Source organism: Antedon mediterranea, chromosome 9, assembly GCF_964355755.1.
Source record: "Antedon mediterranea chromosome 9, ecAntMedi1.1, whole genome shotgun sequence".
In the NCBI taxonomy this organism is placed as follows: Eukaryota; Metazoa; Echinodermata; class Crinoidea; order Comatulida; family Antedonidae; genus Antedon; species Antedon mediterranea.
Window position 1 is genome coordinate 24,857,665 of NC_092678.1, and position 27,696 is coordinate 24,885,360.

General features: G+C 37.2%; 2 protein-coding genes across 5 annotated transcripts in view; both read right to left on the reverse strand.

The window, feature by feature from the left end:
• The window catches only part of LOC140058571 (cyclin-D-binding Myb-like transcription factor 1), a 53,474-nt gene extending 39,065 nt beyond the window's left edge, over positions 1 to 14,409 (reverse strand). For 2 of the 4 annotated variants that reach the window (XM_072104249.1, XM_072104246.1), the window contains exons 1-12: positions 14,364 to 14,409; positions 13,397 to 13,551; positions 11,906 to 12,028; positions 11,049 to 11,119; positions 10,849 to 10,936; positions 9,144 to 9,220; positions 8,490 to 8,647; positions 8,025 to 8,057; positions 7,537 to 7,646; positions 7,005 to 7,233; positions 6,449 to 6,600; positions 1,981 to 2,154 (exon numbers count right to left, since the gene is read on the reverse strand). In XM_072104249.1, coding sequence (XP_071960350.1) covers positions 1,981 to 2,154; positions 6,449 to 6,600; positions 7,005 to 7,233; positions 7,537 to 7,646; positions 8,025 to 8,057; positions 8,490 to 8,647; positions 9,144 to 9,220; positions 10,849 to 10,936; positions 11,049 to 11,119; positions 11,906 to 12,028; positions 13,397 to 13,544 — 1,363 coding nt within the window. In that variant the 5' untranslated portion in view covers positions 13,545 to 13,551; positions 14,364 to 14,409. Of the gene's footprint in view, positions 1 to 1,980; positions 2,155 to 6,448; positions 6,601 to 7,004; positions 7,234 to 7,536; positions 7,647 to 8,024; positions 8,058 to 8,489; positions 8,648 to 9,143; positions 9,221 to 10,848; positions 10,937 to 11,048; positions 11,120 to 11,905; positions 12,029 to 13,396; positions 13,552 to 13,983; positions 14,087 to 14,363 lie in introns of those variants that run through there. The other 2 variants (XM_072104247.1, XM_072104248.1) reach the window with 2 other exon arrangements.
• Positions 14,410 to 15,068: 659 nt separating this feature from the next.
• Positions 15,069 to 27,598, reverse strand: LOC140058570 (cubilin-like). The gene is made up of 30 exons (XM_072104245.1): positions 27,520 to 27,598; positions 26,998 to 27,231; positions 26,078 to 26,246; positions 25,752 to 25,924; positions 25,473 to 25,632; positions 25,000 to 25,208; positions 24,615 to 24,783; positions 24,225 to 24,412; positions 23,936 to 24,119; positions 23,648 to 23,829; positions 23,391 to 23,562; positions 23,067 to 23,239; positions 22,604 to 22,769; positions 22,268 to 22,473; positions 22,030 to 22,192; positions 21,568 to 21,912; positions 21,312 to 21,484; positions 20,993 to 21,161; positions 20,601 to 20,749; positions 20,323 to 20,482; positions 19,785 to 19,975; positions 19,513 to 19,696; positions 19,135 to 19,325; positions 18,835 to 19,003; positions 18,272 to 18,453; positions 17,384 to 17,558; positions 16,977 to 17,170; positions 16,561 to 16,729; positions 16,236 to 16,447; positions 15,069 to 15,513 (listed from the first exon to the last, which is right to left on the reverse strand). The coding sequence occupies exons 1-30, from the start codon at positions 27,589 to 27,591 to the stop codon at positions 15,106 to 15,108; spliced, it is 5,691 nt and encodes a 1,896-aa protein (XP_071960346.1). The 5' UTR covers positions 27,592 to 27,598; the 3' UTR covers positions 15,069 to 15,105.
• Positions 27,599 to 27,696: the final 98 nt, after the last annotated feature.

A 27,696-nucleotide genomic window follows, 5' to 3' on the forward strand; every position in this document is an offset into this window, starting at 1 on the left:
TCTAATAACCCGTCTACATCCTCAAACACAAACTTCCTTTTGCTTTCAAGTGACATGAAATTATGGGAAGACTAACAGACGATTCATTAGTTTATTGGAAATTAACTATCTCTAATCACTTCTCACCAACAGTTTCAGCAGAAAATAGGAAAATCTTGACATTTTAACTGAAATAAACCAATGAAGCACACTCTACATACAGGTTTCTCTAGCTAATTGGTTCAGTCAAATAGTTCAGCAGAGCTTTTCAGTCCTAAAGCTGTCTACACTATCAAACTAGTTTGACAAAAAACAGTGTGATGTGCCCAAATATTGTAGTGATATGCCCAAATATGGTAGTGATACGACATCATCATGTCTATATACGGGTACATTTTTTTTTCACATTTTTTTATCACATACAGTTTGGTATGACAGAGCTTTACTACTAATTATGTAGCCTAAACCAAAGTTTAAAAAACAGTGAATTTTACTGAGAAATAATTGCCTTCCTCAGAATCACCACAGATTATCATCAACATAACATTTGATAACAGAAAACCAATCAAAAAATACACATTGATTAAAACAAATTGGCTGCTGAACCCTATAATTATGTAACTCCCAATCAAAGTTACAATGAGCCCACAGGGAAATAATGTCACAATTTACATTTATCATCAAAAAAGACATCGGAGTCACAAAACCTGTGCCAATAGAAACAAATTGTAAGATGAATAATGATAAAGAATTTCATAGGGAAATTAGCAATACCAAGTGCTAGGGTTTAAGGCTGATGACAATGCAGCTAGCGGTGACATACTGATACAGCAGCTACTAGGACGCCTATAACAGAGATCTAAAAAGCCAGTTAAATGTGAGGAGGGTCTATATCTAAAAAGGATGTGGGCAATGATGATACTAATATAAAAGTACAGAAATAAACTAAAACAAAAACTATACTAAAAACAAAACAAAAAATAACCTTAGAAATTACATTTTCGGAAATATTGGAGATTTTTAAATAATCCTGTAGACTTTCAAAACTTGAAAACAAAAACTATGAAAAAAAAACACACAATGTATTTTATACTTGTTTACGTCTGTTTTACAATTTTTATTTTATCTCTATCTAGGGAGAAAAGAAAAGAATTAATATGCGCTTGGCAAGGAATGTTATAATTCCTTTACAGCTTAAAAATTTAAAAATGTGACGTTAAAAAGTAAACAAAATTCAATTCATGGTGGGCAAATACTTGATTCGAACACAACTCTACGATAGAAGACACGTCTTATGAAATATTAAATCATTTATTAATTATTTTATGTCTTATTTCCAAATCGACGAAGTGTAAACACTTCAAAGAAAAAGGAAATGATAAAATACATGCACACATGATCAGCGCTTAAAAGATTATTTCTATAATTATTTTAATCATTTATAATATAGTTGTGACGATTATAAACAAGTAAAGTCTAATACTATCATCATCAAATCTTATTAAATTCAAGGCCATAACACAACTAGTTTAAAATTGATGAACTCAGAAAAGTGCACTTAATTTATCAATGTTAATGCAAGTTTTATTTATTATTTGCCAGCTAATTCATCTTTTGTAAAATAGTTATGGACAATATGATAAACACTGGCCACTACAAATTGAACATTCTCATGGGGTTTACACATGCAATGGGGCTTGAGGCCAAATTTAAATCAGGCTTTAATAAGCAGTCACAAGGCCTAGGGCAGAGCTGAACTTGAGAAGCAACATTAAAAGTTAAAAGATGTTATTACCATCATGAGGCATAGAATTATAAATAAATATATGTCATTAGCAATGTTGTACATTTGATATAGAACTTTATACCAAAGTCACAATGTGCTTAAAAAAAGTCAGCAACCTGGTAACCAACTTAAGCTCTGTCTACACTATCAAACTAGTTTGACAAGAAAAGCATCACATGTTTTTGTCACGAAGATTGATAATGAGCACAACTTACCTTGATTTGTCATTTGAATAGGTAGTTGTAACGTGAAACTTTTTCCTATAAGATCCGACATCTTAATTTGTGTTGGTAGGCCGTGTATGGCCTCTATATTGGCATTCATTGATGGGTCATTCCGAGGTCTTGTTCCATACGCAACTTCTCCTGACTTTAGTCTGGTCAATATTTCTATAATAAAATTGTATTAAGAAATCAGTAAATGTAAATTCTTAAATAAATCAGTTGTACACAAAGAAAATAGAGGTTTAGAGATTTGACTATTATACAGAGAGACCAAGGTTCCACTCAGCTGTAAAAGAGTGGTTGAAGAAATTCAATTCAATTCATTCCGGATTAAACAATACAAACAATAAGACATACATCACACACGCTAGACCCAGGGGACTCCAACAGCAAACTCAATCACTTGAAGATAAGGCAGCATTGAAAGGAACAGGCCACCCTAACACATAATGCTGCAAACTCAATCACTTGAAGATAAGGCGGCGTTGAAAGGAACAGGCCACCCTAACACATAATGCTGCAAACTCAATCACTTGAAGATAAGGCGGCGTTGAAAGAACAGGCCACCCTAACACATAATGCTGCAAACTCAATCACTTGAAGATAAGGCGGCGTTGAAAGAACAGGCCACCCTAACACATAATGCTGCAAACTCAATCACTTGAAGATAAGGCGGCATTGAAAGGAACAGGCCACCCTAACACATAATGCTGCAAACTCAATCACTTGAAGATAAGGCGGCGTTGAAAGGAACAGGCCACCCTAACACATAATGCTGCAAACACAATCACTTGAAGATAAGGCGGCGTTGAAAGGAACAGGCCACCCTAACACATAATGCTGCAAACACAATCACTTGAAGATAAGGCGGCGTTGAAAGGAACAGGCCACCCTAACACATAATGCTGCAAACACAATCACTTGAAGATAAGGTGGCGTTGAAAGGAACAGGCCACCCTAACACATAATGCTGCAAACACAATCACTTGAAGATAAGGCGGCGTTGAAAGGAACAGGCCACCCTAACACATAATGCTGCAAACACAATCACTTGAAGATAAGGCGGCGTTGAAAGGAACAGGCCACCCTAACACATAATGCTGCAAACTCAATCACTTGAAGATAAGGCGGCGTTGAAAGGAACAGGCCACCCTAACACATAATGCTGCAAACACAATCACTTGAAGATAAGGCGGCATTGAAAGGAACAGGCCACCCTAACACATAATGCTGCAAACACAATCACTTGAAGATAAGGCGGCGTTGAAAGGAACAGGCCACCCTAACACATAATGCTGCAAACACAATCACTTGAAGATAAGGCGGCGTTGAAAGGAACAGGCCACCCTAACACATAATGCTGCAAACTCAATCACTTGAAGATAAGGCGGCATTGAAAGGAACAGGCCACCCTAACACATAATGCTGCAAACTCAATCACTTGAAGATAGGCGGCGTTGAAAGGAACAGGCCACCCTAACACATAATGCTGCAAACTCAATCACTTGAAGATAGGCGGCGTTGAAAGGAACAGGCCACCCTAACACATAATGCTGCAAACACAATCACTTGAAGATAAGGCGGCGTTGAAAGGAACAGGCCACCCTAACACATAATGCTGCAAACACAATCACTTGAAGATAAGGCGGCATTGAAAGGAACAGGCCACCCTAACACATAATGCTGCAAACACAATCACTTGAAGATAAGGCGGCGTTGAAAGGAACAGGCCACCCTAACACATAATGCTGCAAACTCAATCACTTGAAGATAAGGCGGTGTTGAAAGGAACAGGCCACCCTAACACATAATGCTGCAAACTCAATCACTTGAAGATAAGGCGGCGTTGAAAGGAACAGGTCACCCTAACACATAATGCTGCAAACACAATCACTTGAAGATAAGGCGGCATTGAAAGGAACAGGCCACCCTAACACATAATGCTGCAAACACAATCACTTGAAGATAAGGCGGCGTTGAAAGGAACAGGCCACCCTAACACATAATGCTGCAAACTCAATCACTTGAAGATAAGGCGGCATTGAAAGGAACAGGCCACCCTAACACATAATGCTGCAAACTCAATCACTTGAAGATAAGGCGGCGTTGAAAGGAACAGGCCACCCTAACACATAATGCTGCAAACACTATCACTTGAAGATAAAGCGGCGTTGAAAGGAACAGGCCACCCTAACACATAATGCTGCAAACTCAATCACTTGAAGATAAGGCGGCATTGAAAGGAACAGGCCACCCTAACACATAATGCTGCAAACTCAATCACTTGAAGATAGGCGGCGTTGAAAGGAACAGGCCACCCTAACACATAATGCTGCAAACACAATCACTTGAAGATAAGGCGGCGATGAAAGGAACAGGCCACCCTAACACATAATGCTGCAAACACAATCACTTGAAGATAAGGCGGCGTTGAAAGGAACAGGCCACCCTAACACATAATGCTGCAAACTCAATCACTTGAAGATAAGGCGGTGTTGAAAGGAACAGGCCACCCTAACACATAATGCTGCAAACTCAATCACTTGAAGATAAGGCGGCGTTGAAAGGAACAGGTCACCCTAACACATAATGCTGCAAACACAATCACTAGAAGATAAGGCGGCGTTGAAAGGAACAGGCCACCCTAACACATAATGCTGCAAACTCAATCACTTGAAGATAAGGCGGCGTTGAAAGGAACAGGCCACCCTAACACATAATGCTGCAAACTCAATCACTTGAAGATAAGGCGGCATTGAAAGGAACAGGCCACCCTAACACATAATGCTGCAAACACAATCACTTGAAGATAAGGCGGCGTTGAAAGGAACCGGCCACCCTAACACATAATGCTGCAAACTCAATCACTTGAAGATAAGGCGGCATTGAAAGGAACAGGCCACCCTAACACATAATGCTGCAAACTCAATCACTTGAAGATAAGGCGGCGTTGAAAGGAACAGGCCACCCTAACACATAATGCTGCAAACACAATCACTTAAAGATAAGGCGGCGTTGAAAGGAACAGGCCACCCTAACACATAATGCTGCAAACTCAATCACTTGAAGATAAGGCGGCATTGAAAGGAACAGGCCACCCTAACACATAATGCTGCAAACTCAATCACTTGAAGATAGGCGGCGTTGAAAGGAACAGGCCACCCTAACACATAATGCTGCAAACACAATCACTTGAAGATAAGGCGGCATTGAAAGGAACAGGCCACCCTAACACATAATGCTGCAAACACAATCACTTGAAGATAAGGCGGCGTTGAAAGGAACAGGCCACCCTAACACATAATGCTGCAAACTCAATCACTTGAAGATAAGGCGGTGTTGAAAGGAACAGGCCACCCTAACACATAATGCTGCAAACTCAATCACTTGAAGATAAGGCGGCGTTGAAAGGAACAGGTCACCCTAACACATAATGCTGCAAACACAATCACTAGAAGATAAGGCGGCGTTGAAAGGAACAGGCCACCCTAACACATAATGCTGCAAACTCAATCACTTGAAGATAAGGCGGCATTGAAAGGAACAGGCCACCCTAACACATAATGCTGCAAACTCAATCACTTGAAGATAAGACGGCGTTGAATAGAACAGGCCATCCTAACACATAATGCTGCAAACTCAATCACTTGAAGATAAGGCGGCATTGAAAGGAACAGGCCATCCTAACACATAATGCTGCAAACTCAATCACTTGAAGATAAGGCGGCATTGAAAGGAACAGGCCACCCTAACATATAATGCTGCAAACTCAATCACTTGAAGATAAGGCAGCGTTGAAAGGAACAGGCCACCCTAACACATAATGCTGCAAACACAATCACTTGAAGATAAGGCGGCATTGAAAGGAACAGGCCACCCTAACACATAATGCTGCAAACTCAATCACTTGAAGATAAGGCGGCATTGAAAGGAACAGGCCACCCCTAAAGGCCCATTTACACTAGGACGATAACGATCGACGATAAATAGACAAATGTGCATTTTTCATACATAAAACAAAAGAAATATAAAAACTTTTCATTGTAGAACTATAGAATAACCTTCTATGCTTCCTTTGATGAAAATGATATTTTCACACGTCCAATCAAATGACGTCATGATTAGTAAGAGCAATAATATCCTGACAATACAACGATTTTATTGTTTTTATTTATCATGACGTCATTTGATTGGAATTTTAAAAATATTATTTTTATCAAAGACAGCATAAATGATTATCCTATAGTTCTAGAACGAAAACCTTTATAATTTATTTTGTTTTATGTAAAAAAAAATGCATGTTTATATATTTATCGTCCATCGTTATCGTCCTAGTGTAAATGGGCCTTAACACATAATGCCGAGGCTTAGAATAATGAGCTCCTAATCCTACTAGCTCGTTTCCCATGTTCAGAATGAATACTGGATTCACTCTACACAAAGAAAGTGTGGCATTTACCTTGAAACAAAAGAGTGTTGTGGTTGGGCACATGTCTTTTGAGTGACCACCATTTAGCTCGTAACCATTGAGGTGAACGCACACTTCTCCATCCCTGAGCTAGGTCATCCCAGTTTATTGCACCTTCACTTGTTTCTTCTGTTGAAACTAACCTATAATATTTATACAATAACTCATTTATTCTCATCCTCTCTTTAAAGAATATAACTTCCTACCATCATCAATCTGACTTAGATCCCACCATACACGAACTAAGTCCCAAAGTCCACATCACTTTATTTTAAAAACAGCTTTAACAGACAGATGATTTAACTATTTTATTTCATATACGTTTGCTGTAAACTGAGATCTCAGTTTACACCTCACTAACATATTCATAAAATAGTGATCAAACTTCAACTTACAGGTAAGTCTCGTTTAATCTTCCTATTTATGTATATATATTTGTTGTATATATTTCAAATGTAATACAGAAATGTACAGAAAGGAATTTCAAATTTATTGTATGTTATTCAATTAGCAATTAGATTTTCTAGAAATAAATAAAATCTCGTACTTTTCAATCAATTTGTCATCATCTTCTTTCAACCAGTATGTTCCACCCGTTTTTTTCCAGTTTAAATAATTCAGCCATTTTGTCCGACATTGTTTCTCCGACCTTGTTCCAACCTGCTGTGCGACCTGGTTCCATGACACACCTGTAGTGACACTTGACCCCGGCACAGCGCCGGTCAGGTCATAAACAGACTCGGCCAATAGTTGTTCTTCATCTGGACTCCATTTTCCTAGAATTGTGTAAAAACATATTCTCATTCTAAAGCTATGTCTACATTATCAAACTTTATGTGATAAAAAAATGTGTGATGTGCCCATATATGGACATGATGATGTCATATCTCTACCATATTTTGCATATCACTACCATATTTGGATACATCACACTTTTTTTCTGAAACTAGTTTGATAGTGTAGACAGAGCTTAATAGTAAACAATAAGATTACAGAATAATTGACTGTTTATTATTAAAAATAAATAATGAAAGAAATTTCAAAGGAGAGATTGAGGACTCTTGACGGTAGATATATACCTTGATGTGAGCATGGTTTTAAAAGTCTAAATTTGTCCTTAACTGATGACGCACTACGACCCATCTCAGTTCCAATGGACGCCCAATCATTGCCGTACTGCTCATGAAGACTGAAAGACAACAGATATAAAGTGAATATAAAATAATCCATGCATTTCCAAAAACTTTATTATTTTGTTGTTTTTGTTTAATGTAATATTGGTTTTATTCAATCAGTGATTGTATTCTTTTGTATGTTAAAGAAAAAACAAACAAAACAAATGTAGTATTAATAGTAAAAGATGAATAAGAGTTAATTTATTGTGGTTTCTAGTGACAATTTCCTTGAATCTAAACTTTAAAAAAAATATGGAACACACGTTTGATTTTAAGGTAAGTTAAACTTACTGTTTTTTATGGATATGAAGTGCAAAATAAAGAGAAATTGATAAATTGAATGATAGTCATTTCTTCCATCTATGATGATACTTCTATAAGCATTTACTTACTCTTTTAGCCTTTCAATATCTTCTACACTGTACCTAGTAAAGACACAAGTATAAAAGATGACTTTCCATTGAAACTAAGTTTTATTGCTTATATTATTGGGCAACTACTATATGTTAACTCTCTTGTAACCAATTTTGGCCAATGATATGCCTACAGTATTATTGTAGTTTTCAGTGGTCCAGCATATTACAAGACAAATTATAAATATAACATTCCTACAATTGCACCCTCTGAAAATCAGAAACTCTCCAAAAACATAATTTTTTTTTAAAACCAATAGATGCACTGATTATGTTTAAACAACATAAAACCAACTCTCCTCTCATTATTTGAAGTCAGTTTTATATTACATAATTTTATTAATAATCCCAAATTGGATAATACAAAATGTGCAAATAGTTATTTTATGTCATGGCAGTAAGTCAAATAGGTTAGAAATACAACATTATTTCCATGTCACTTACTTGCCCATGTGGTTTTTAGTGTCATACATTCGTATTATCTTGCGATAGACTGCAAATAGAGGGCGGTTCAGTCCTTTTGCGATAAACCGATAGAATCCTTTACGTTCATCTTTCTTCATACAAAATATGACCTCTTGAGGATTAGTTAGATTCTCAATCTGAAAACAGAATTCATTTTTATAAAATGTTAGAGAAATAAGAAAAAAAAAGAAACAATGTCTTTGTTTGATTCCCTGTTACTACATGTGCACTTCAAGCCAAAACCATAGTATCACCAAAAGAATCTCCTATACCCCAGGGAAAAATTTCATTTGAAAATTTTGTTTAGCAAAATTGCTATCAAACTGATTTTTTAGTCAAGAAACATAGTTTTGTATTGTATTTTTTGCTACACAATTGTAGAAATGTGTAGCAAAAAGGTTGTTTTGTATAGCTTTTTGCTATGCTACACTGGCGAAATTATTCCCTGATACCCATAATTAAGATGGACTTAAAACTGGAGGTTAAGTACACTTAATGTGCACTTAACAGAACCCAGTGAATATTTTGGTGTACTGGTCAATTTAAGCCCCTGTCACTAATGGAAACCACAAGTATGTCTCAATGGGATGAAAAGTAACGTATTTATTCTCATAATATAATTATAAGCTATACCTGAATGTATTCTGCTATATTTTTTTTCAATATGTCAATTTCATCTTTAGACCATACACCTTGTTTCCAGTTATGACCTGAAAAATATATTATATTATTATTATTATCATTTTTTAAATACATTGAATATACAGTTGCATTTCCTATAGAATGCAATGGAAATTCTGTATATTATTTTACAGAATTCAAATTGAGGGCTCACTATACAATATTCTGATTACAACATAGAGGCATAGGTCCAGTGTACACATCTGCCTCATGTGCACTTTAAATAACCTAGTACATCTTTTGAGACGAGTAGGGGGTTACCCCGGTGTACTAATACATCACAGCCACTGATCATAACTGGGCCCTCTGGTGGGAGACCAGTCTTTGACTGAAGAGGTCACCCAGTATATTCTGATTACAACATAGAGGCATAGGTCCAGTGTACACATCTGCCTCATGTGCACTTTAAATAACCTAGTACATCTTTTGAGACGAGTAGGGGGTTACCCCGGTGTACTAATACATCACAGCCACTGATCATAACTGGGCCCTCTGGTGGGAGACCAGTCTTTGACTGAAGAGGTCACCCAGTATATTCTGATTACAACATAGAGGCATAGGTCCAGTGTACACATCTGCCTCATGTGCACTTTAAATAACCTAGTACATCTTTTGAGATGAGTAGGGGGTTACCCCGGTGTACTAATACATCACAGCCACTGATCATAACTGGGCCCTCTGGTGGGAGACCAGTCTTTGACTGAAGAGGTCACCCAGTATATTCTGATTACAACATAGAGGCATAGGTCCAGTGTACACATCTGCCTCATGTGCACTTTAAAGAACCTAGTACATCTTTTGAGACGAGTAGTAGGGGGTTACCCCGGTGTACTAATACATCACAGCCACTGATCATAACTGGGCCCTCTGGTGGGAGACCAGTCTTTGACTGAAGAGGTCACCCAGTATATTCTGATTACAACATAGAGGCATAGGTCCAGTGTACACATCTGCCTCATGTGCACTTTAAAGAACCTAGTACATCTTTTGAGACGAGTAGGGGGTTACCCCGGTGTACTAATACATCACAGCCACTGATCATAACTGGGCCCTCTGGTGGGAGACCAGTCTTTGACTGAAGAGGTCACCCAGTATATTCTGATTACAACATAGAGGCATAGGTCAAGTGTACACATCTGCCTCATGTGCACTTTAAAGAACCTAGTACATCTTTTGAGACGAGTAGGGGGTTACCCCGGTGTACTAGTACACACAAACAAACATTGGTAATCAGCAAACTTTTATAGTAGTTGTCTATCAAGGGGGACACCTTTGGACTCAACAGAAAAGGGGGACACCTTTGGACTCAACAGAAAAGGGGGACACCTTTGGAATCAACAGAAAAGGGGGACACCTTTGGACTCAACAGAAAAGGGTGACAACTTTGGACTCAACAGAAAAGGAGGACACCTTTGGACTCAACAGAAAAGGGGGACACCTTTGGACTCAACAGAAAAGGGGGACACCTTTGGACTCAACAGAAAAGGGGGACACCTTTGGACTCAACAGAAAAGGGTGACCCTGCTCAAAAGAGTTTGTTCGTAGTTGTAAAATATACTGTTCCTTATTCTAAGGTAAAGTTTCCCTTAGGAAGTTGTCCTAAAAAGGAGTGTCCCACAATGCACAGTAACTTTAATTAGGAGAATGTTTGTCTTACCTTGTTCAGTTAAATTGTCTTTGCTTTGCTTTGATGTGAACCAGGATTGAGTTATAGGATCAAAAGTTTTATTTCTTGTGAACGCATTCTGAGATGACAAAAACTTTTAAGTGAAATACAACAGATGTCATGATATTATGTAAAAAAATCTTACTGTATGTACTTATGATCTAATGATAGTAACAGACGATACAACTGACCTCATCGTGAGAAAACTGTGGAAGTGTATTGGCTAAGCTAACTGCTGCTGATGCGCCTTCTAATTCATTATCTGGTGAAAAAAAAAATAGTTATCTTTAATTTAATTCCCGTCAATTTTCTATCATTATTAACACGGACCAGAATAAAAAAGGCATTTTCTGAAGTTGTACCTCAAATAAAAAAAATAGAACACAGAGAAAAACATAAGCAATGTTGATATCAACAAACAATAAAAGCACTCAGAAACTGAGTGAAGTACTTGGCAAAATATATCAGGGAAAACTTTATTCGGAGAGAAAGGAATCACTACTTAATATTAATGTTAAATGAGAAAACATCTCATTGGAAGATACAGGAAGGTTATATTCTAGTTCAATAAGCTATTTCAAAACTTTAATTTTAATTCAAAACTAAATCTAATTAATGCTCAATGATTAAAACTTCTTTTATCTTGTTTCAAAATCTCAATTATTTATGTTTTAACCTTTAAATGTGCTTACTTTAATTGTGTTAATTTGATTTTGATAATTTTAGGTTTAATTTTATATTTTCTTTTGTCCATTTATATACTGTATTTTGTTTACATTTATGTAGTTAAGAACTGAACCACTTTGGAAATCAGTACATTGTAATGAAAGTGTATTTCAGAATAAAGAAAGATTAAATAAATAAATAAATAAAATTTGTGGCATGAGCAATATATCAATTTTCCTGAAAATCAGGTATGTTCTGTAAGTATATAACTATGTACACCGACATTTTAAGAATGCTAACTTAAAAACTGCTACCATGCTAACAAACTAAGCAAGTAATATACTTAGCAAAATTCTATTTTTCCAAGTACTAATTGACAAACCTTGTACGTCATGAAGGCTTCCAACTGTGATGTTCTGATCTGCAACGTGAATAACTTTGGCCTTTTTTATCATAAAGTTATTGATTATTGAATTATCTTTTCGTTTGTAGTCATTTAATACACCTGAAATTAAAGTAAGATGAAATATATATGAACAATAAAAATTGGTGGAAAAAAGCTTAATTTATATAATTTATCGTGCCTATAAACTAACGCCCGTATTCTTAAACCGGACTTTAGTCGTAGTTCGAAGTTCAACTTGAAAAAGTCGTAGTTCGAGCTATTACTTCAAATTCGATTAAAAAACGAAGTAGTCGAAGTTTGCAGTTCGACTTTATGAAGTCGAGCTTTTAGTCGAGTTGCACACGTCTGGGTAACAAAGGCTATACATTGGCCAATGACAAGAGAGTATTTGAGGAGCAGACGAAATTTTGCGCATTGATATCACTTTCCATTTTCTTACAACACTTTTTACGCATCAGGACTATACATGAAAAATAATTGTAATCGTTAATTATTAGAACAAGATCAGTATTAATCTAACAGTGAAGTACTTTTGATTAACAACAAACAAAATCTTTAAAATATATTTAGGAACCATGGCGGTACGGTAACTTTTATATTTTCTAGACCCCCAACAAAGTATGATCGCGACGAACCACGCACTTCATAGCGTGACAAGAAAGCGCTAGGCCCCCTAAACATTCCATCGCGTGGTGAATTTCCGCATCTGCCATTGTCGCTATGGCTTGACGTAGTTCAAGTCGGACTTGCGCGAAGAAAATAATGTAATTTGTATACAGTTGTAAATAAAGAGGATTTTTATTATTATAACATATACCAATGTATATTTAATTAAGCTAATATAAAAATAGATATTTCATTCTTCAATTTCTGGCCAATATAACAACTCAATGACTGTTACGTTTTTCATAAACATCGTTTAAAAACCATTTAGTCGACCATTTAGCCTGCCCCTTCCAGGACTAAAAAAATCGATCAAAATCCGTCTCGATTTAGTCGAGGTTGGCCTGAATTAGTCGCGATTTAGTTGAAGTTCGGTTTATGAATTAAAATGACGTCATTTTTTTAGTTTTAGCTCGAACTACGACTAAAGTCCGGTTTAAGAATACGGGCGTATGACCATTTGAGGCTTTGAGAGTGGAGCTGAAAGCTGAGTTACAACCCTGGCATTAGGTACCTGGGGACATCCATATAAGCTTAAGTTCAAACGTTTATGTCTTAATCTTAAGGAGGGACACATTTTCCAGGAGAGTTATTCTGTTAAGTGTTAAAACTGTTATGGAATGCCCTGTCTGTGGATGTTTTTTCATGTTCTACTATCAACTCATTTAAGCAAAGCTTAGTGAAGTTTTCGCTATATATTGAGAGTGACTTTATTTCTATAAGGGGCTTAGCCTCAGTCCCGTAGAAAGGGTATGGGAAACAAGTAAGGATTGAACCCTGGACCTTGGGATTGGCAGGCAATACCTTCATCAGAGTTATCCATTGGTACAAATAGATATTGTACTGAATTATCATTCTCTCTAGTTCCAGGTAGATGGTCACATGTCAAATCCAATGGTACAACCGTTTCAGCTGATGTGGTTAGTGATTCTTTTTCCATGCATCTCTCCATCTTTTACCTGAAAAGATGATAGTCAATTGGACTGCAATTTTAGTATTGTGAAAATGAAAAAAATCTCTACCACCAATAATGTTTGACATACAAATCATACGTATTAATTACTTCTGAAGACGCATCAAAGCATATTGATCGAAACATCGATAAACATTTCATTTCGGAACTAATATACTGTACGTGGTGTACACCGCAAACTTTATATTATTATTAATTATTATATCAAGTTCAAGTTCAAATTTATTCACATATATATCAATATTACTTATTTATTAATATAATTTTACACAAACGATTAAAAGCCAAATTGTTTTCTTTAAAAATAATCTATTCATTGTTATAATTGTCTTTGTTACATTAGTCTGGCCAGTATGTATCCTAGATAATGCAGCTACTAACTATCTGATTCGGTGCCTAGGCCTACTTATAATAATACACTCACTGTACACGCACTGCAATGTCTCTTCCTAGGCCCCTAGACTAGGCCTTTATTATATACATTTTATATTGGCGATAATAATAATGCGCTTTAGAGAACCTAATAATTTCTCCTAGCTAGGCTAAGTAAGTCAGTGCTGTCTGACAACAGCGCAGACGATACACACTCACATGTTGTGTTTGTTTGTTTATCGTACGGGTTCTTTTTTAGAGAACCGGCCCAGGGGCTAGCAATAGTGGCTGTAAAAAGTACCAGGATGTTCGATTCCCAAAATCATAGATGCCTAAAAATACAGCCTCTAAATGAATACATATTTCAGATGAAAACACTTATAGTAATAAAACATATTTTGAATAAAATGATACAAAATAACTCACTTTTATCAGTCTAGTTCGTAAGAAAAAATGACTTTGTTCTTCGCACTGCTGGAAAATGACGGTAAACTAAAGAGGGCGTCATTTATTTATATATTTATACATTTATAATTAATTGATTTATTTTTATACAATCTATTCAAACATCAATTATTCGATCTATAGGTTATAACTAATCGATAATCTGTGTTATATATTAATGAAAGATATAGTGCAATCAAGTAATTAACCGAACTAGCTGCTATTGGTTTCTTTACAATCACTTCGTTCACTCTGTCCATTATATTATATATTATTATTATATAGGGGGCCTATGTTCTTGTGAGTTTTTAAAATTGGTATTGTTTCGTGTTTTAAATATTGCAATTATGAGGTTATTTTAGACAGGCAATGTTATTTTCTCCTTGTGGGAACGAATAAAGATTGTGCTTGATACTTCATACTTCTATTATTTGGATCTTTGGTTTATTACATACTATAATATCTATGGTTATAACATAGACGGAAAGATTACATATCTTTTACTAATATTATAGTACTACCAAGTCAGTGTGGTTCCACCTGAAAGCAATGCAAGTCGTAAACGCACCGCAAAGGTGATTCTACCAATCACGAGACGATTCGAACTGCATTGCGTTCGTCCCAGTGGGAACTAAGCTTAGAGACTTTCGTATAACATTTAAAGCAATCAAGAGAAGCATGTTTTTGTGTAGACATTTTTATTTCATTATCTTATAATTACAAATTAACAGAAATAACCCCAACATGATTGTTTATTACCAAATCCAAATATACTACTAGGTCTTTTCGTTGTTTGCAACGTCGCTGGTGGTGGTCGGTTCAATGTAATTCGCCAGGGTGTCGTAACCAGTCGTGGTGTCGTAACCAGTCGTGGTGTCGTAACCCGTCGTGGTGTCGTAACGCGTCGCGGTGTCGTAACGCGTCGCGGTGTCGTAACGCGTTGCGGTTTCGTAACTGGAAGTATCTCCACGTTCTCAAATGCTGCATACGTTCCGTAATATCCAGTTCTCGCCAGAATTTCGTCACTTTTGAATAATAATGTTACTTGGTTGCTGTCAGACTTCCATATGAAAGGCGCGTCGAGAGAGCCACACAGAGGTTCACTACTTCTTCCCGTTACGTCATCGAAGATCTAGAATAGAAGATTTGAATCAATATTTTATTCGTTATGACCTTTGCAATTCATTATCATAAATTGTTCAATTGCGGGTGTTATTGTGTGTATTTGTATATTCAACTTTCAGACGAACTGTCCATGTAGATACTGTAACGGAGCCAACAGGAGACCACTCCTTAGAATTCAAATTCAAATTATTTTTTTTGGCAACAAAGTAAACATTATACTGGGTTTAAGTTTAAGATCTAAAATTATTGGGATTAAAACAAGGATTATGAATTACGCAGAAAACATAAGTTGCGTCTTTACATTATCTTGCTTTACTGAACCACCTTGAACCAAGCTGCCTGGTAATTCATTAATACAAATAAATATGTTAACACGCTAAAGAATATAAACTATATACCGCTGTCATGTTCACCTGTGCGTGCTATTGTTATCTAAATTATTTGTATGATTTATTTATTTTTTATTTTTAAATGCGCCTTGAGCACTCTGGAGTGGTATGTGCGCTATAAAAATCTTATTACTATTATTATTATTATTATTATAAATTATGAGATCGTTCAGGAATACAGTTACGGTTACGTAAATACATACGAATCATTATAGAGATTCTTACAGAGACAATAAAAACGCATTATGTAACAATCATCAACAAAATCATAAAGAGAGGACCAAGAAGTATCTGTTGACATAGTGCCTCTCCATTTAAAATCCAGCAATATAATATTTACCTGTACTGAATCCCATTCACATAGCTTGTAGTTTTCTATATCCATAAAGCGTATTGTAATGACTATGTGCGTGTTTTTCTTCGTCTCTATGACCGTTCGGCACAACGCGTTGTTAGGATAATAAAGCGGAAAGTTCGGACTATGTATTATGCCATAGCTTTCCGTCAATCTTCTGGCTTCCAGGTCGCAGTGAGGAGGCAATGTTGCCGAAACTGAAAGATAATGAAATAAAATATTTAAAAAATACGGACAAAACAGAAACATCTACAGCAGTCGTAATTGAATTGTGAGCAGCCGAGCAGCGGCAACATGACATTTCGCTTACCAATGGTCGGTGTGTTAGGTGGTGGCGCTATCGATGTATACATGGCTTTGAATCCACGATACGTGTTACTGCCATCTGAATGGAAATGAATAACCACGTGATTCGCAGTGATGAATATATATTGTTCGAGTTGTCCACATAGTTTGAGATCGTGTGACGTATACGTCAGCTGTAAAAAAACAGATTTATTTTACTCAATGTACGGACAACTTACGCATTTTCCTCCCGGAAACACGCCAATAGATAAATATCTATAGAGCGCGCGCCTTCATTTTTTAAAGCTTGTTCCCACTAGGACGCAACGCAAGGACGTAGGCCTACGCGCAAAACACTAGTGATTTGACCACACAAGCAATGGATTATATTCGAACAATGTCATTGGGTAGAATTTTTATGATGATTATTTTCACACGTACCTGAACAAAGTCTGAACACAAGTTTAATAGCGATGGTTCCAATTCAAAATCTAAAAATTCGATCCTTAGAACTTTCTGTTCATTTGGGTTCAAACTGATTGTGTAAACGCAGTCTAAATTGTTGTCGTAGTTTGATGGATAGTCCGGCGTTGAGAACATGCCGACTGGACCTCCCAAAGTTCTTGAACAATTCACTACAATGGAAATAGAAAATTCATTGTACAATTTTATGAAACAGCATAATATTTGAATGAAAATAAAGATAGAAAAATAAAAACATTAGGCTAAACTTGAGAAATTAAACATGGAAGCATGGGATAGTTTAACAGAATCCATTAAATGTTTTGAGGCAATGGCATTATAACGAGGTTTATCATAATTCTTCTTCATTGCATGATGTAATTTACCTTGTGGAGCTTCTATAAGATGAGTCTTGTATGTGGCTAGAAATCCTGTCTTTGTTACAATGTGATCAGTGTACAATCGGACCACTGCATTGTTTGTTGTCGAGTTCCATTTAATTACATTGTGTTTACCGCAGTAACGTTGGCTTGTTCCTTCACCCGTAGGCCTACTTGAAAGCTGCAAAAATATTTGATTGTCATTTTTAATAAAATATGTACAGAAGTATGTATGAAAAGAGTATGCATATATTAGCTAGCTCGTTTAAAGATGTATTGTCCCTTTGACTAATTCCAACAACATTGGAAAAAAAAGGATTTCGTATCCTAATCATAGTATCATAATAGTTATTATAATAGTCATTTAACTGAAATACAGACGTTTTTTGTTAAAAAAATAACTTTAACTGCCAGTCAAAGTTTTTGATCAAAATATATCTCATAATGCACTGCGCTTGTTTGGCTACTCAGTATGCATAATTATAAAACTTCCTCGCGATCAAACACCTTCTCAACCGTGACGAGTTGTACAATCCTAATTAGCATATGCATACTCGACGTGGTTTTAAATCTTTGTTTACCTTCGCTCACGACGATTTTCCAGACGAAATGTAATCAAACTAATTTACCTGTTAATTACGTAAACTTGTTTTTGGCTCGAATTTAAAGTAAATAACTTTAATATTACATTAATATGGCCAATTTAAATTTAGACTATTTTTACCTTCATTTTTTGTGTTTCAAGGGTCAATACATCTTTAAGGCTCTGTCTACACTAGACATATTTTGACAAAAGACAAAAAGACAAAAATGTGCCAAATATGGTAGTGATAATTATGCTTAATGGTAGTAATACGACATGTCACATAAAGTTTGATAGTGTAGACAGACTACCTCAACATAGTCGTTGGTGCAATGCGGACTCTCTTCCAACTCAAACTTTTGAAATGTCACTTGTATAATGTGATGAGGGTCTACGATAATCGTGTATTCGCAGTCTAGGTTGTTTGGATACTTTGCCGGGAAGCTCGGTGAATGGAATGTGCCGGATTCATCAACGAGTGTGACGTCACAATCTGGGAAAAGAACCAATACATTATTTGAAATAACGCAGTGCAGCGTTTCATTCTACTTACTATAATGTTTATCGCAAATAGCGTGCGCGACGCATGGTGGGAAGGATTTGGGACCAAACGTCACGACGCGTACGTACGTTGTTTGTACGTACGCGTCGGGACATTTGCTCCTAAACCCTTCCCATCATGCATCGTGCAATCACATTCCTCGCGAAATCAAGCTACTTGCGATAAACCTTATGTAAGGAGTATGTTATAATCTTATACAAGGAGTAGGCCTATGTCATAATCTTATGCAAGGAATATGTCATAATCTTATGCAAGGAGTATGTCATAATCTTATGCAAGGCGTATGTTATTATCTGATGCAAGAAGACTTACATGACACTCTGTCTAACGCATGCATCTTGTACGTTGCATTGAATCCGTTGAACGCATGCGTACTGTCCGTGACAAACGTTATGTTTACTTCGTTACTCTCAGATTCCCAAATCAAATTCTGATGTTGTCCACAAATGATGCTCGTTTTACCGGTCCCGACATCCTCAACCTTAACATGTAAAAAGAAGTTGTTTTATGGTGTAAGAATGTATGCATGTGCACGGTAGATTGAATTCCGCACAAACGTACATCTGTACGCGCGCGTTAATCGTGTCGTTAACTGGTTTATTCTAATCCTACCTTGACGTAATCTCTTTCACAAGGCGTTTGTAACTCCACATTAAAGAAAATGAAGTCAATAACTATGTTTTCACCAACTTTGCCTTTGATGAAATAGAAGCACAACTGGTTGTTTTCATAAAGAGGCAGTCCTTGTGCAATGTTTGGCGATTGAATGACTCCGTTTGGTCCAAGGTGAGTTTTATTACAATCTACAAAGAAATGAATAATAATAATGCACAGCTCTCAAAACCTTTATGCCCAATGACTTACGACTGATTGTACGTTGAAATAAAATACGTTTTTTACATGTAGTGTAAACGTGCCTTTCAATGAATGTGTGCGATGCCGGCCAGGTAACCAGCAGTGACTACAATACGTTTCTTTTTTCAAACTTACATGTAGTGTAAACGGGCCTCTCTAGGAATGTGTACGATGCTAGATAACCAGTGTGAGCAATGCTGTAATCCGTGTGTAAGCGAAGCAGTAAAGAGTTCCCTTCAGATGTCCAGGAGAATGGCTCATGTCGACTACAAATACGTTCGGAATGGTCGTATTGAAAGACTGTGGACGTGTCGGTTACCTAAAATGAGACATGAAACGAATGATGAGCATATTCGTGAATCCAGTTGACGTGAAAAATACTATGTAAGCTAATGTATCGTAATTACATTTAAGAAGTCGTGTAGACATCCCATTGCCGTGGTCTGTTCAAGCCAAAACGTTGTAAACACAACTTGAATTCGGGAGTTGGATTTAACTTGAATGATCATGTCGCATTCGTCGTCATTGCGGTAGTTAGCTGGGTAGTTTGTGGTCTCTAACTCGTTGTTGCTACCAGATAACAGCACTTTATTGCATTCTGTAACAAAAAAACATCGTAAACATCGTTTTTAAAATGTTATTCCACTCGGACGCCGCAATGCTAGGAGTCGCGCAATGCAACCGGGTTTACCAATCATAAGAATCATGGCGTTTCGTGATTGATCAAATTACTTGGGTTGCTCGTATATTCTCGCTTTGCACGCGTGCGTCCCTGTGGGAACCAAGTCTTAAGCTCTGTCTACACTATCAAACTAGTTTGATGTGATGTGCCCAAATATGGTAGTGATATGACCTGTCCATTTTCTGTCACATAAAGTTGGATAGTGTAGACAACATTTTTGTGACGACAAAATGTGAGTGCCCATACGGACATGATGACTTTACCGGATGGTGGTGCTTTTAAAACCGATGTATATTCGACTTTGGTAGCGTGCTCATCCCTGAGAATATCAACGATAACCTCGTTACTGTCCGATATCCAGGACATCAATCCATTAAAGAATTCACAATCTATGTAGCTGCGACGTGTCGTTGAGTCCGTTATCTGTTTAGGAAAACAAAAGTTAGAATGCCATGGTTTTTTACACAAAGGACTAGTTACATTACTTGCCCAACCGGCGTTCCATAGGAAAACACTATAATACAGCAATGGGCACACTTACGGTAATGCCGTCATCGACGCAGTCATGTTTCTCCTCAATGGTATGGAAGTAATTTAACACCAGGCGATAGTTCGGCAAAGTGCGTATAACTAGTTGATACGTGTTTGTCCCATCCACAGATATTTCACCACTTTCTTCCTCCAACAAAACTATACAAGAAAATTTAAAAATATAATATACAGTACATAAAAATGTCTGAACAGGTTATTAAATAGGCCACAAGTCACGTTAAATAGGCCGACAAGTCACGTTAAATAGGCCGACCAAGTCACGTTAAATAGGCCGACCAAGTCACGTTAAATAGGCCGACCAAGTCACGTTAAATAGGCAGACCAAGTCACGTTAAATAGGCAGACCAAGTCACGTTAAATAGGCCGACCAAGTCACGTTACCTCGGATTCGATCTGATCTTGTAAGCAACTGCCAGTGTGCCAACATACGGGGTATTTTATCCTTACTGGCGAACACGCGTATAATCAATTCGTTGGTATCTGCCGTCCATGAGAATGAGTGCGAGATTTCGCAGTAAGTGTCCGTTCGTTGAGTTGCAAGATCGGATACCTATAAAAAAAATGCATTATGATTAACATGTGAAGGTTCTTTATTACCACTTTTTAAAGTTTTTCCTAGTGACTTTCACAGTGGGCCGCGTCACTCTAAGCGCAGTCATTGTGCGCACGCTCAGATATGACGCAGAAGACCTCTACATACCTGAATGCCACTATCGGAACAATTAAACACCTCATCGAATTCATCCACGGTTAATGTTATCCTGTTTGACGGGTTTGTATAAATGTAGAAAAAACATTCAACGTGCTTGGCATCTTTCACGGTGAAATCTGGTATTTCAATGTCTGTAACTTCGTATAGTCTTATGTAACAATCTGAAATTACAATTATGTTATTTTATTATCGGTTATTCCTTTTCTTCAAATACATTTTAATATACCAAAGTCATTTTACTAACCCCTGACAAGCGGTCGTTGTATATGTCTAAACTGGGCTTTAAAACCAGTCGCTCCTGTGGTTTTTCGTCCACTACGGATAGTAACCGACACCTCATTGGCATCCGACGTCCAAGAGAAAAGTAACTGAAGTCCACAAAACGAGTCCATACGACCGGTCCCTAGGTCTTTAACCTCAACATGGTCTTCTTCACACGGCTGGACATCAAAATCTGTGAAGTTTAGTGACACGAGGTTACCGGGCTCTGAATGAACTATGTAGCGGCATTCGGCGTTGGTGGAGTATGGAAGCGGGAAGTTTGGCGATTTTATGATTCCTGTTTGTTGGATGATTCGATGATCACAACCTGGAATATAATTTAGTAAACATGTTATTACAGACGTCGGTAAACATGTTATTACAGACGTCAGTAGCTTCATTTGTAGACCAAGAGTATTAGAGCCTATTCATTTTAAATGGTTACCTTCAACACGTGAAAGCGAGAGATAAGCGGCTCTGAACACATTGTAGGTTGGAAAGGTGTTAATACGGAACGTGATTGCGACAAGGTTTTGGTCAGATGTCCAGGTAAATAAATCGAATTCACCGCAGTATACATTCGTTCGACCAGTTGTTAGATCTTTGATCTTCAAGAAAGAGAAAAGTTCATTAATAACATCTATAATTGTTTTATGTTAACAAACTATCTTTGCTAAACTTACCTCCAAGAACTGTTCATCTGTACACGTAATTGTTTGGCGATTTCTATCTTGTTTTTCTCCAATCAAAAAGTCGGTGAATGTAACGAGAACACTATTTTCTGGAGCGATTTGGACGTAAATCGTACAGTCCTTTCCAATAATGTCGTCACGATTGTGTTCCAAAGACGAAATAGTTCCTTTACCGGATGTTAAGAATTGATTGAACACTGAAACAAACAAGCACAGGAATAATTACTGTCGTTTTCATTTCATTTTCTGACTGCGGGAATATTGTGACCCATTTCCCTATTAAATTTTCTATTTAGTTGAACAAACGCCAAAGATCAGCCGACTTACCAGATACTTTTGGTCGTGGAATAAAACGGTAGGTCGCTTGAACTTTCGCAACCGATTTTGTATTTATTCTGAAATCCATAGAAATTTCATTCGATTCACTTAACCAGGAAAACTCCCACAATGTTGAACAGAACTTGTCTTGTCGCTTTGTCGTCACGTCTTGGATCTGCAAAAGAAAAGTTAGAAAACGTAATATACTTTGCCTATGCATCGTTTTTAGAGAAGCATGCATCCGGGTTCCGTTGACAAGAGTCTCCAAGTATTATTTTGGAACCTCCTCTCATAGTTTACGGTTGTTGTGTGCAAGTGAGATTGGTTCAATACGACCAGAACAAAGAGTGAAAAGGTCGTTAAAATCTAAAATCAAATATAAACCACCTCTCACAAATGACTGAAAACCAGGGAATAGGGCCTGATACGACTAATTAAAAATAATGCATTGGATAAACAAACATGTTCTTACAGTGATTGAGTGTTCCGAGCAAACACCTCTCTCCATTGTCAGTGTATGGAACGTCAACAGGATATGTTCGTGTGGAGAGCTACGTATAACAACGTTACAATGACTGTTGTCGCGTTGCTTGGAGAATGGCCAGCTAATAGAACCAGATGGTTCAGTTAACAGAAGTTGACATCCTGAAAAGATGAAAAACTGTCAGTAAGTGGATACCACTACTAACTAACATTAACACTAACTAACAAAACACTAGTTATAGTTCATTGGTTAATTAAACTAACACTAACAAAACATTAGTTATAGTTACTTCATTGGTTAATTATGGATTACCTTTCTCTGGTCTTGGTATTGTCTCATAATCAACAATAAATGACACTGATGAGATCTCATTTTCATCGCGGATGAAGATTGCAAGTTCGTTGCCGGAACTAGTCCAGGAAAACTGACTCAAATGACCAGTGTACCTCCCTTTGCGGCTTTCTCCGTCCACGATGTCGTAAATCTGTTGATGAAAACATTGGTATATTTTATTTCGATTTCAACTCAATGTGTTTTATATTCTGGAAATGTAAATGTAAACACTTTACCTCTACGTAATCTTTATCGGAATCCAAGTCCGATACGGCAAAGCTGACGAATTTCAATCTTATTTTCTCGTCTGGGTCGGCATGAATGACGATCAGGCAATCGGATCCTTCAATCGGTGGCCAGTCGGGATTCACCGGTAACTGAATGCGTTCAGATTTTTCAGTCAGATATCTACTACATTCTGTTGAAATAAATAAAGTGTACGCAAATGTGTCCTACACGCACTACTCGTGCGCGCACGACGCAGATGCACGGGCTTCATAATGCGTAATGGCCGGTGATCTTACCCGTGTTTTCCGGTGTTCTGATTGGTCGCTGTATTATTGTAAAAACTGCCTTGAATCCGATCTGTTGATTTTTATCGTTTGTTTTAAATTCAAGTGATACTTCATTTGAATCTGACGTCACTGAAAACGGTAACTTCGATCCACATATTCTGTCAGAAAATAGTCCACTCGTTCCACTCTTGAACTGTTTTAAATATAAATATCACAAAATTGTCGAAAAAATACCTAGATATAGGGAATAATAAATATGAAATGGCAACTATGGAACGCTCATTGTGTCTAGAGTTACCTGTATAAAATCGGTCACACAACCTTCCGAACTTTCCAGCTCAAATTCTTCAAAATTAAACACTACATATCGGTCTGGTGACTCGCGTAAAGTAATCGTACATGATGTATCGGACGGGTAATCGGACGGATAGTTCAATGACGTCAAGATGAAAGATGAATCGTCTCTACGAGTTATGGTCATGCAGTCTGTGAAATATAAAACGAAATAAAGATAAGACAAAGTTATAAATAAGTACTACCACCATATACATTTTTTGAAGTTCACATTTATTTAGCCAAGAACAAAAGCAGCAGTTATTAAAAGACTTAACACAAACCTCTGCCAACAAAGATAAGTACCAAACATGACTAACAAACTAAGTATACATACTAAGTATACATACTTTACCTGGAGGGGGTATTCTTGGCACCGACTTAGCAATAAGTTTTACACCAGTATAATCAAGCAAGTGATCTGTTTTGAAAGTCATGAGGATTTCGTTGCTGTCTGACGTCCAAGAAAAGTTGTGGTAACTACCGCAAAGATGAGAAAACCTATTCGTTGCAAGATCCCGGATCTAAATTAAAATGTAGATCAAACGATTAGTCAAAAGCCAAGTCATTAAGTGATTAGCAAAACTAGAAATACTATGTAGGCCTCTACGTATGAATTATGACGGGCGGTTGTCGCTCAGGATAGATACACATTCTACGTGGAACAAGCTACGCGGTTTGCTTACCATTAGGCCTACCTCTCGTCTGTGTAAATTAAAAAAAAAGAGGGTTTTGTTAACCTGACAGAAATCATTCAAACACATTTCACCACGTTCGGTTTTTCTTGGAGGTTGCATGACAAATTCCGAGACATTCAGTGTTATCACGTGATCAAGTCGAGTGTGTAAGATGTATATACAGTCCAAGTTGCTAGGATACGGTTGTGGAAAGTTGGGTGTATGCAGTTCTATGCCACTTGGTGGAAAAGCCAGTAGTAGATGACTGCAACCTGCGAAATAAAGGTAAACAAGGTTACTTTAAACGGTACTGATTGGCACTGCTGTCATCTCTAAAGCCCCGTCTACACTATCAAACTAGTTGGACAAGGAAAAGTGTGATGTGTCCAAGTATGGTGGTGATATTCCCAAATATTCCCATGTCCATATTTGCATATCATATTTTTTTGTCAAATAAAGTTTCATAGTGTAGACAGAGCTTAATTATTCCCAGGCGCCCACCCCCGCACCACATATCACGTGACCTCTTTACTTACTTCTGTTAGCATCGCGTTCATTCACTTCGTATTTGAAATCTACAATGTTTCTTTCGTCGTTGTGGAAATGTACAACTATTGCGTTAGATTCAGAAGTCCACGCAATTTTGCTGTGTTCTCTACATATGCTTTCCGTTCGTCCCGTTAGTAAATCTTTTATCTAGAAATGATAAAACTCAATCTGAATAGATGAAAAAAAAAACTGTAGGCCTACACACTGTACACGCAATAACGTGCGTTTATCTTGTATACTTAATAGTAGTTTAAATAGTAATGTACCTTTAAAGACCATTCGCAGTTTTGAATATTAAGGTCTGTAAACGCAAGTGTAACGCGTTTATCTGGTTTGGCCAGTATCACTATCTCGCACTTGTTTCCTTCTGAGTATGTGTTGCTATGTCTGCCTCTGTTTGCGTACATTCCGGTGTCCTCAATAAAAACCCGATTGCACTCTTTAAAAAAAAAGTTTTGTTATTAAATGTTGGGAGTTGTATGGTAGGCCTAGGTCACGCCTATTACACGCATATTACACGCCTAGGTCACGCCTATTACACGCCTATTACACGCCTAGGTCACGTTCTGATGTAAAATTCAAATAAAAGTACCATAGTTTGGTGGTTTGTCGACTGTAAAATAGGTGGCGTTAAACCGGTTGAAGACTTTACTGGATAAGGCGTCCATTATCACAGTTACCTCGTTTGAGTCGCTCAACCACACGAAAGGATGAAACGTCCCACAATATCGATCATGGCGGTTGGTTTGGATGTCACGAATCTGAAATATAACAAGGTTTTACTATTAGGCCTGTAATATGTAGGTAGACCAGGGGCGGATTGCTATAAGCGGTCTATAACCGGTGTTAGCGCTTAGCCGGCTATAATTCGTGACGTAGCAAGTAGTCTTATATTATAGACCATTGCTATACCGCGGTCTTTAAAATTAAAGCCTACTCGAAGGAGTCTTAAAACAGTCTTAAACCTCTCTTGTTGTTGCTTTTACGTATTATTATCGTCAAAGATAACCAATTGAACGAGTTTTAAGTGTTAAATCAAATAATAACGGTGATTTTATTCTTATATAGGCCTAGAATAGATTTTCTCGTGTATAAATGTACGTACTGTTATGATTTGTGAATTGAACAAGCGTGACGAACATTACCTTATTTGGTATTCTACGCGCAAAGTACGTCTCAATTTGTTACTTTACGTGGTCTTATTTAAGACTGTTTTATAGCAATGGTCTATCAGGAGTGGCTTTAATAAGACCGTCTATCTGATAAAGCCGGCTTTAATCCACCCCAGGATTTACCATGTTATGATGGGATATGTCCTTAATATAATTTTCGAGACACCAAGTTGTGGTTTCAATTTCTAAATGCATTGTACACGTAGTGAGTAGTGACGAATTATATTTATTTATTCAGTGAAACATAAATATAACAAGGGAGCACTGAGGAGTTGTATCTCCAACATCCGGCAAACAATACAAGCAAAATAAAATAAAGAATTACAAAAATACGTCATACCTCTACGTAATTATTGCCGTCGTCACACGCATTGGTTCCTTCAAGAGTGAAATTGTTAAACGTCATCAAAATCCGTTTACCGGTTGGCACCCGAACCTTCACTTGACATTCGGTAAAATCCACCGATTTCCTCGGCCAATTCGGAGATGTTATGCAACCAGTTTCGCGTTCGAGAATTCGGTCACAATTCGGAGGAATGATGACTACACTGCCACCTTGTCGTTGTTCAAACTTCTAAAAATATCCATAAATAGTTATCTTTAAGTTTCAATAGACCTATACTTTAATACTATAATTATCTATTCATTTAGGTTTAAATTCCTAAGAGACTTTCAATTTTTTTGTCGTGCAAAAAATGTTCTCAACTACGACGTATATGCAAGAAATCGTTGCACATTCCATGCGACACCTCCTAAATGGATGCGTGCCACGTACATACAGTAATAGGCTACACTTATATTATTTATTTACGATTGCAGCATCTCAGCTAAGTACTTTGATATTATGTATATTGTAACATACCTTAGGTTTAGCAGTTGCACTAAGGCATAGCACACCGAGGAGGAACAGCACTGCATTCCACGTGACTCCCATGACGCGCAGTCTGACACTGCTTACAGCGAACTTACAAAAGAAACGACTTCCATGTCAACGTGCCTTTTATACTCATCTGTAACTCTCATTTGCATAATGTGATCA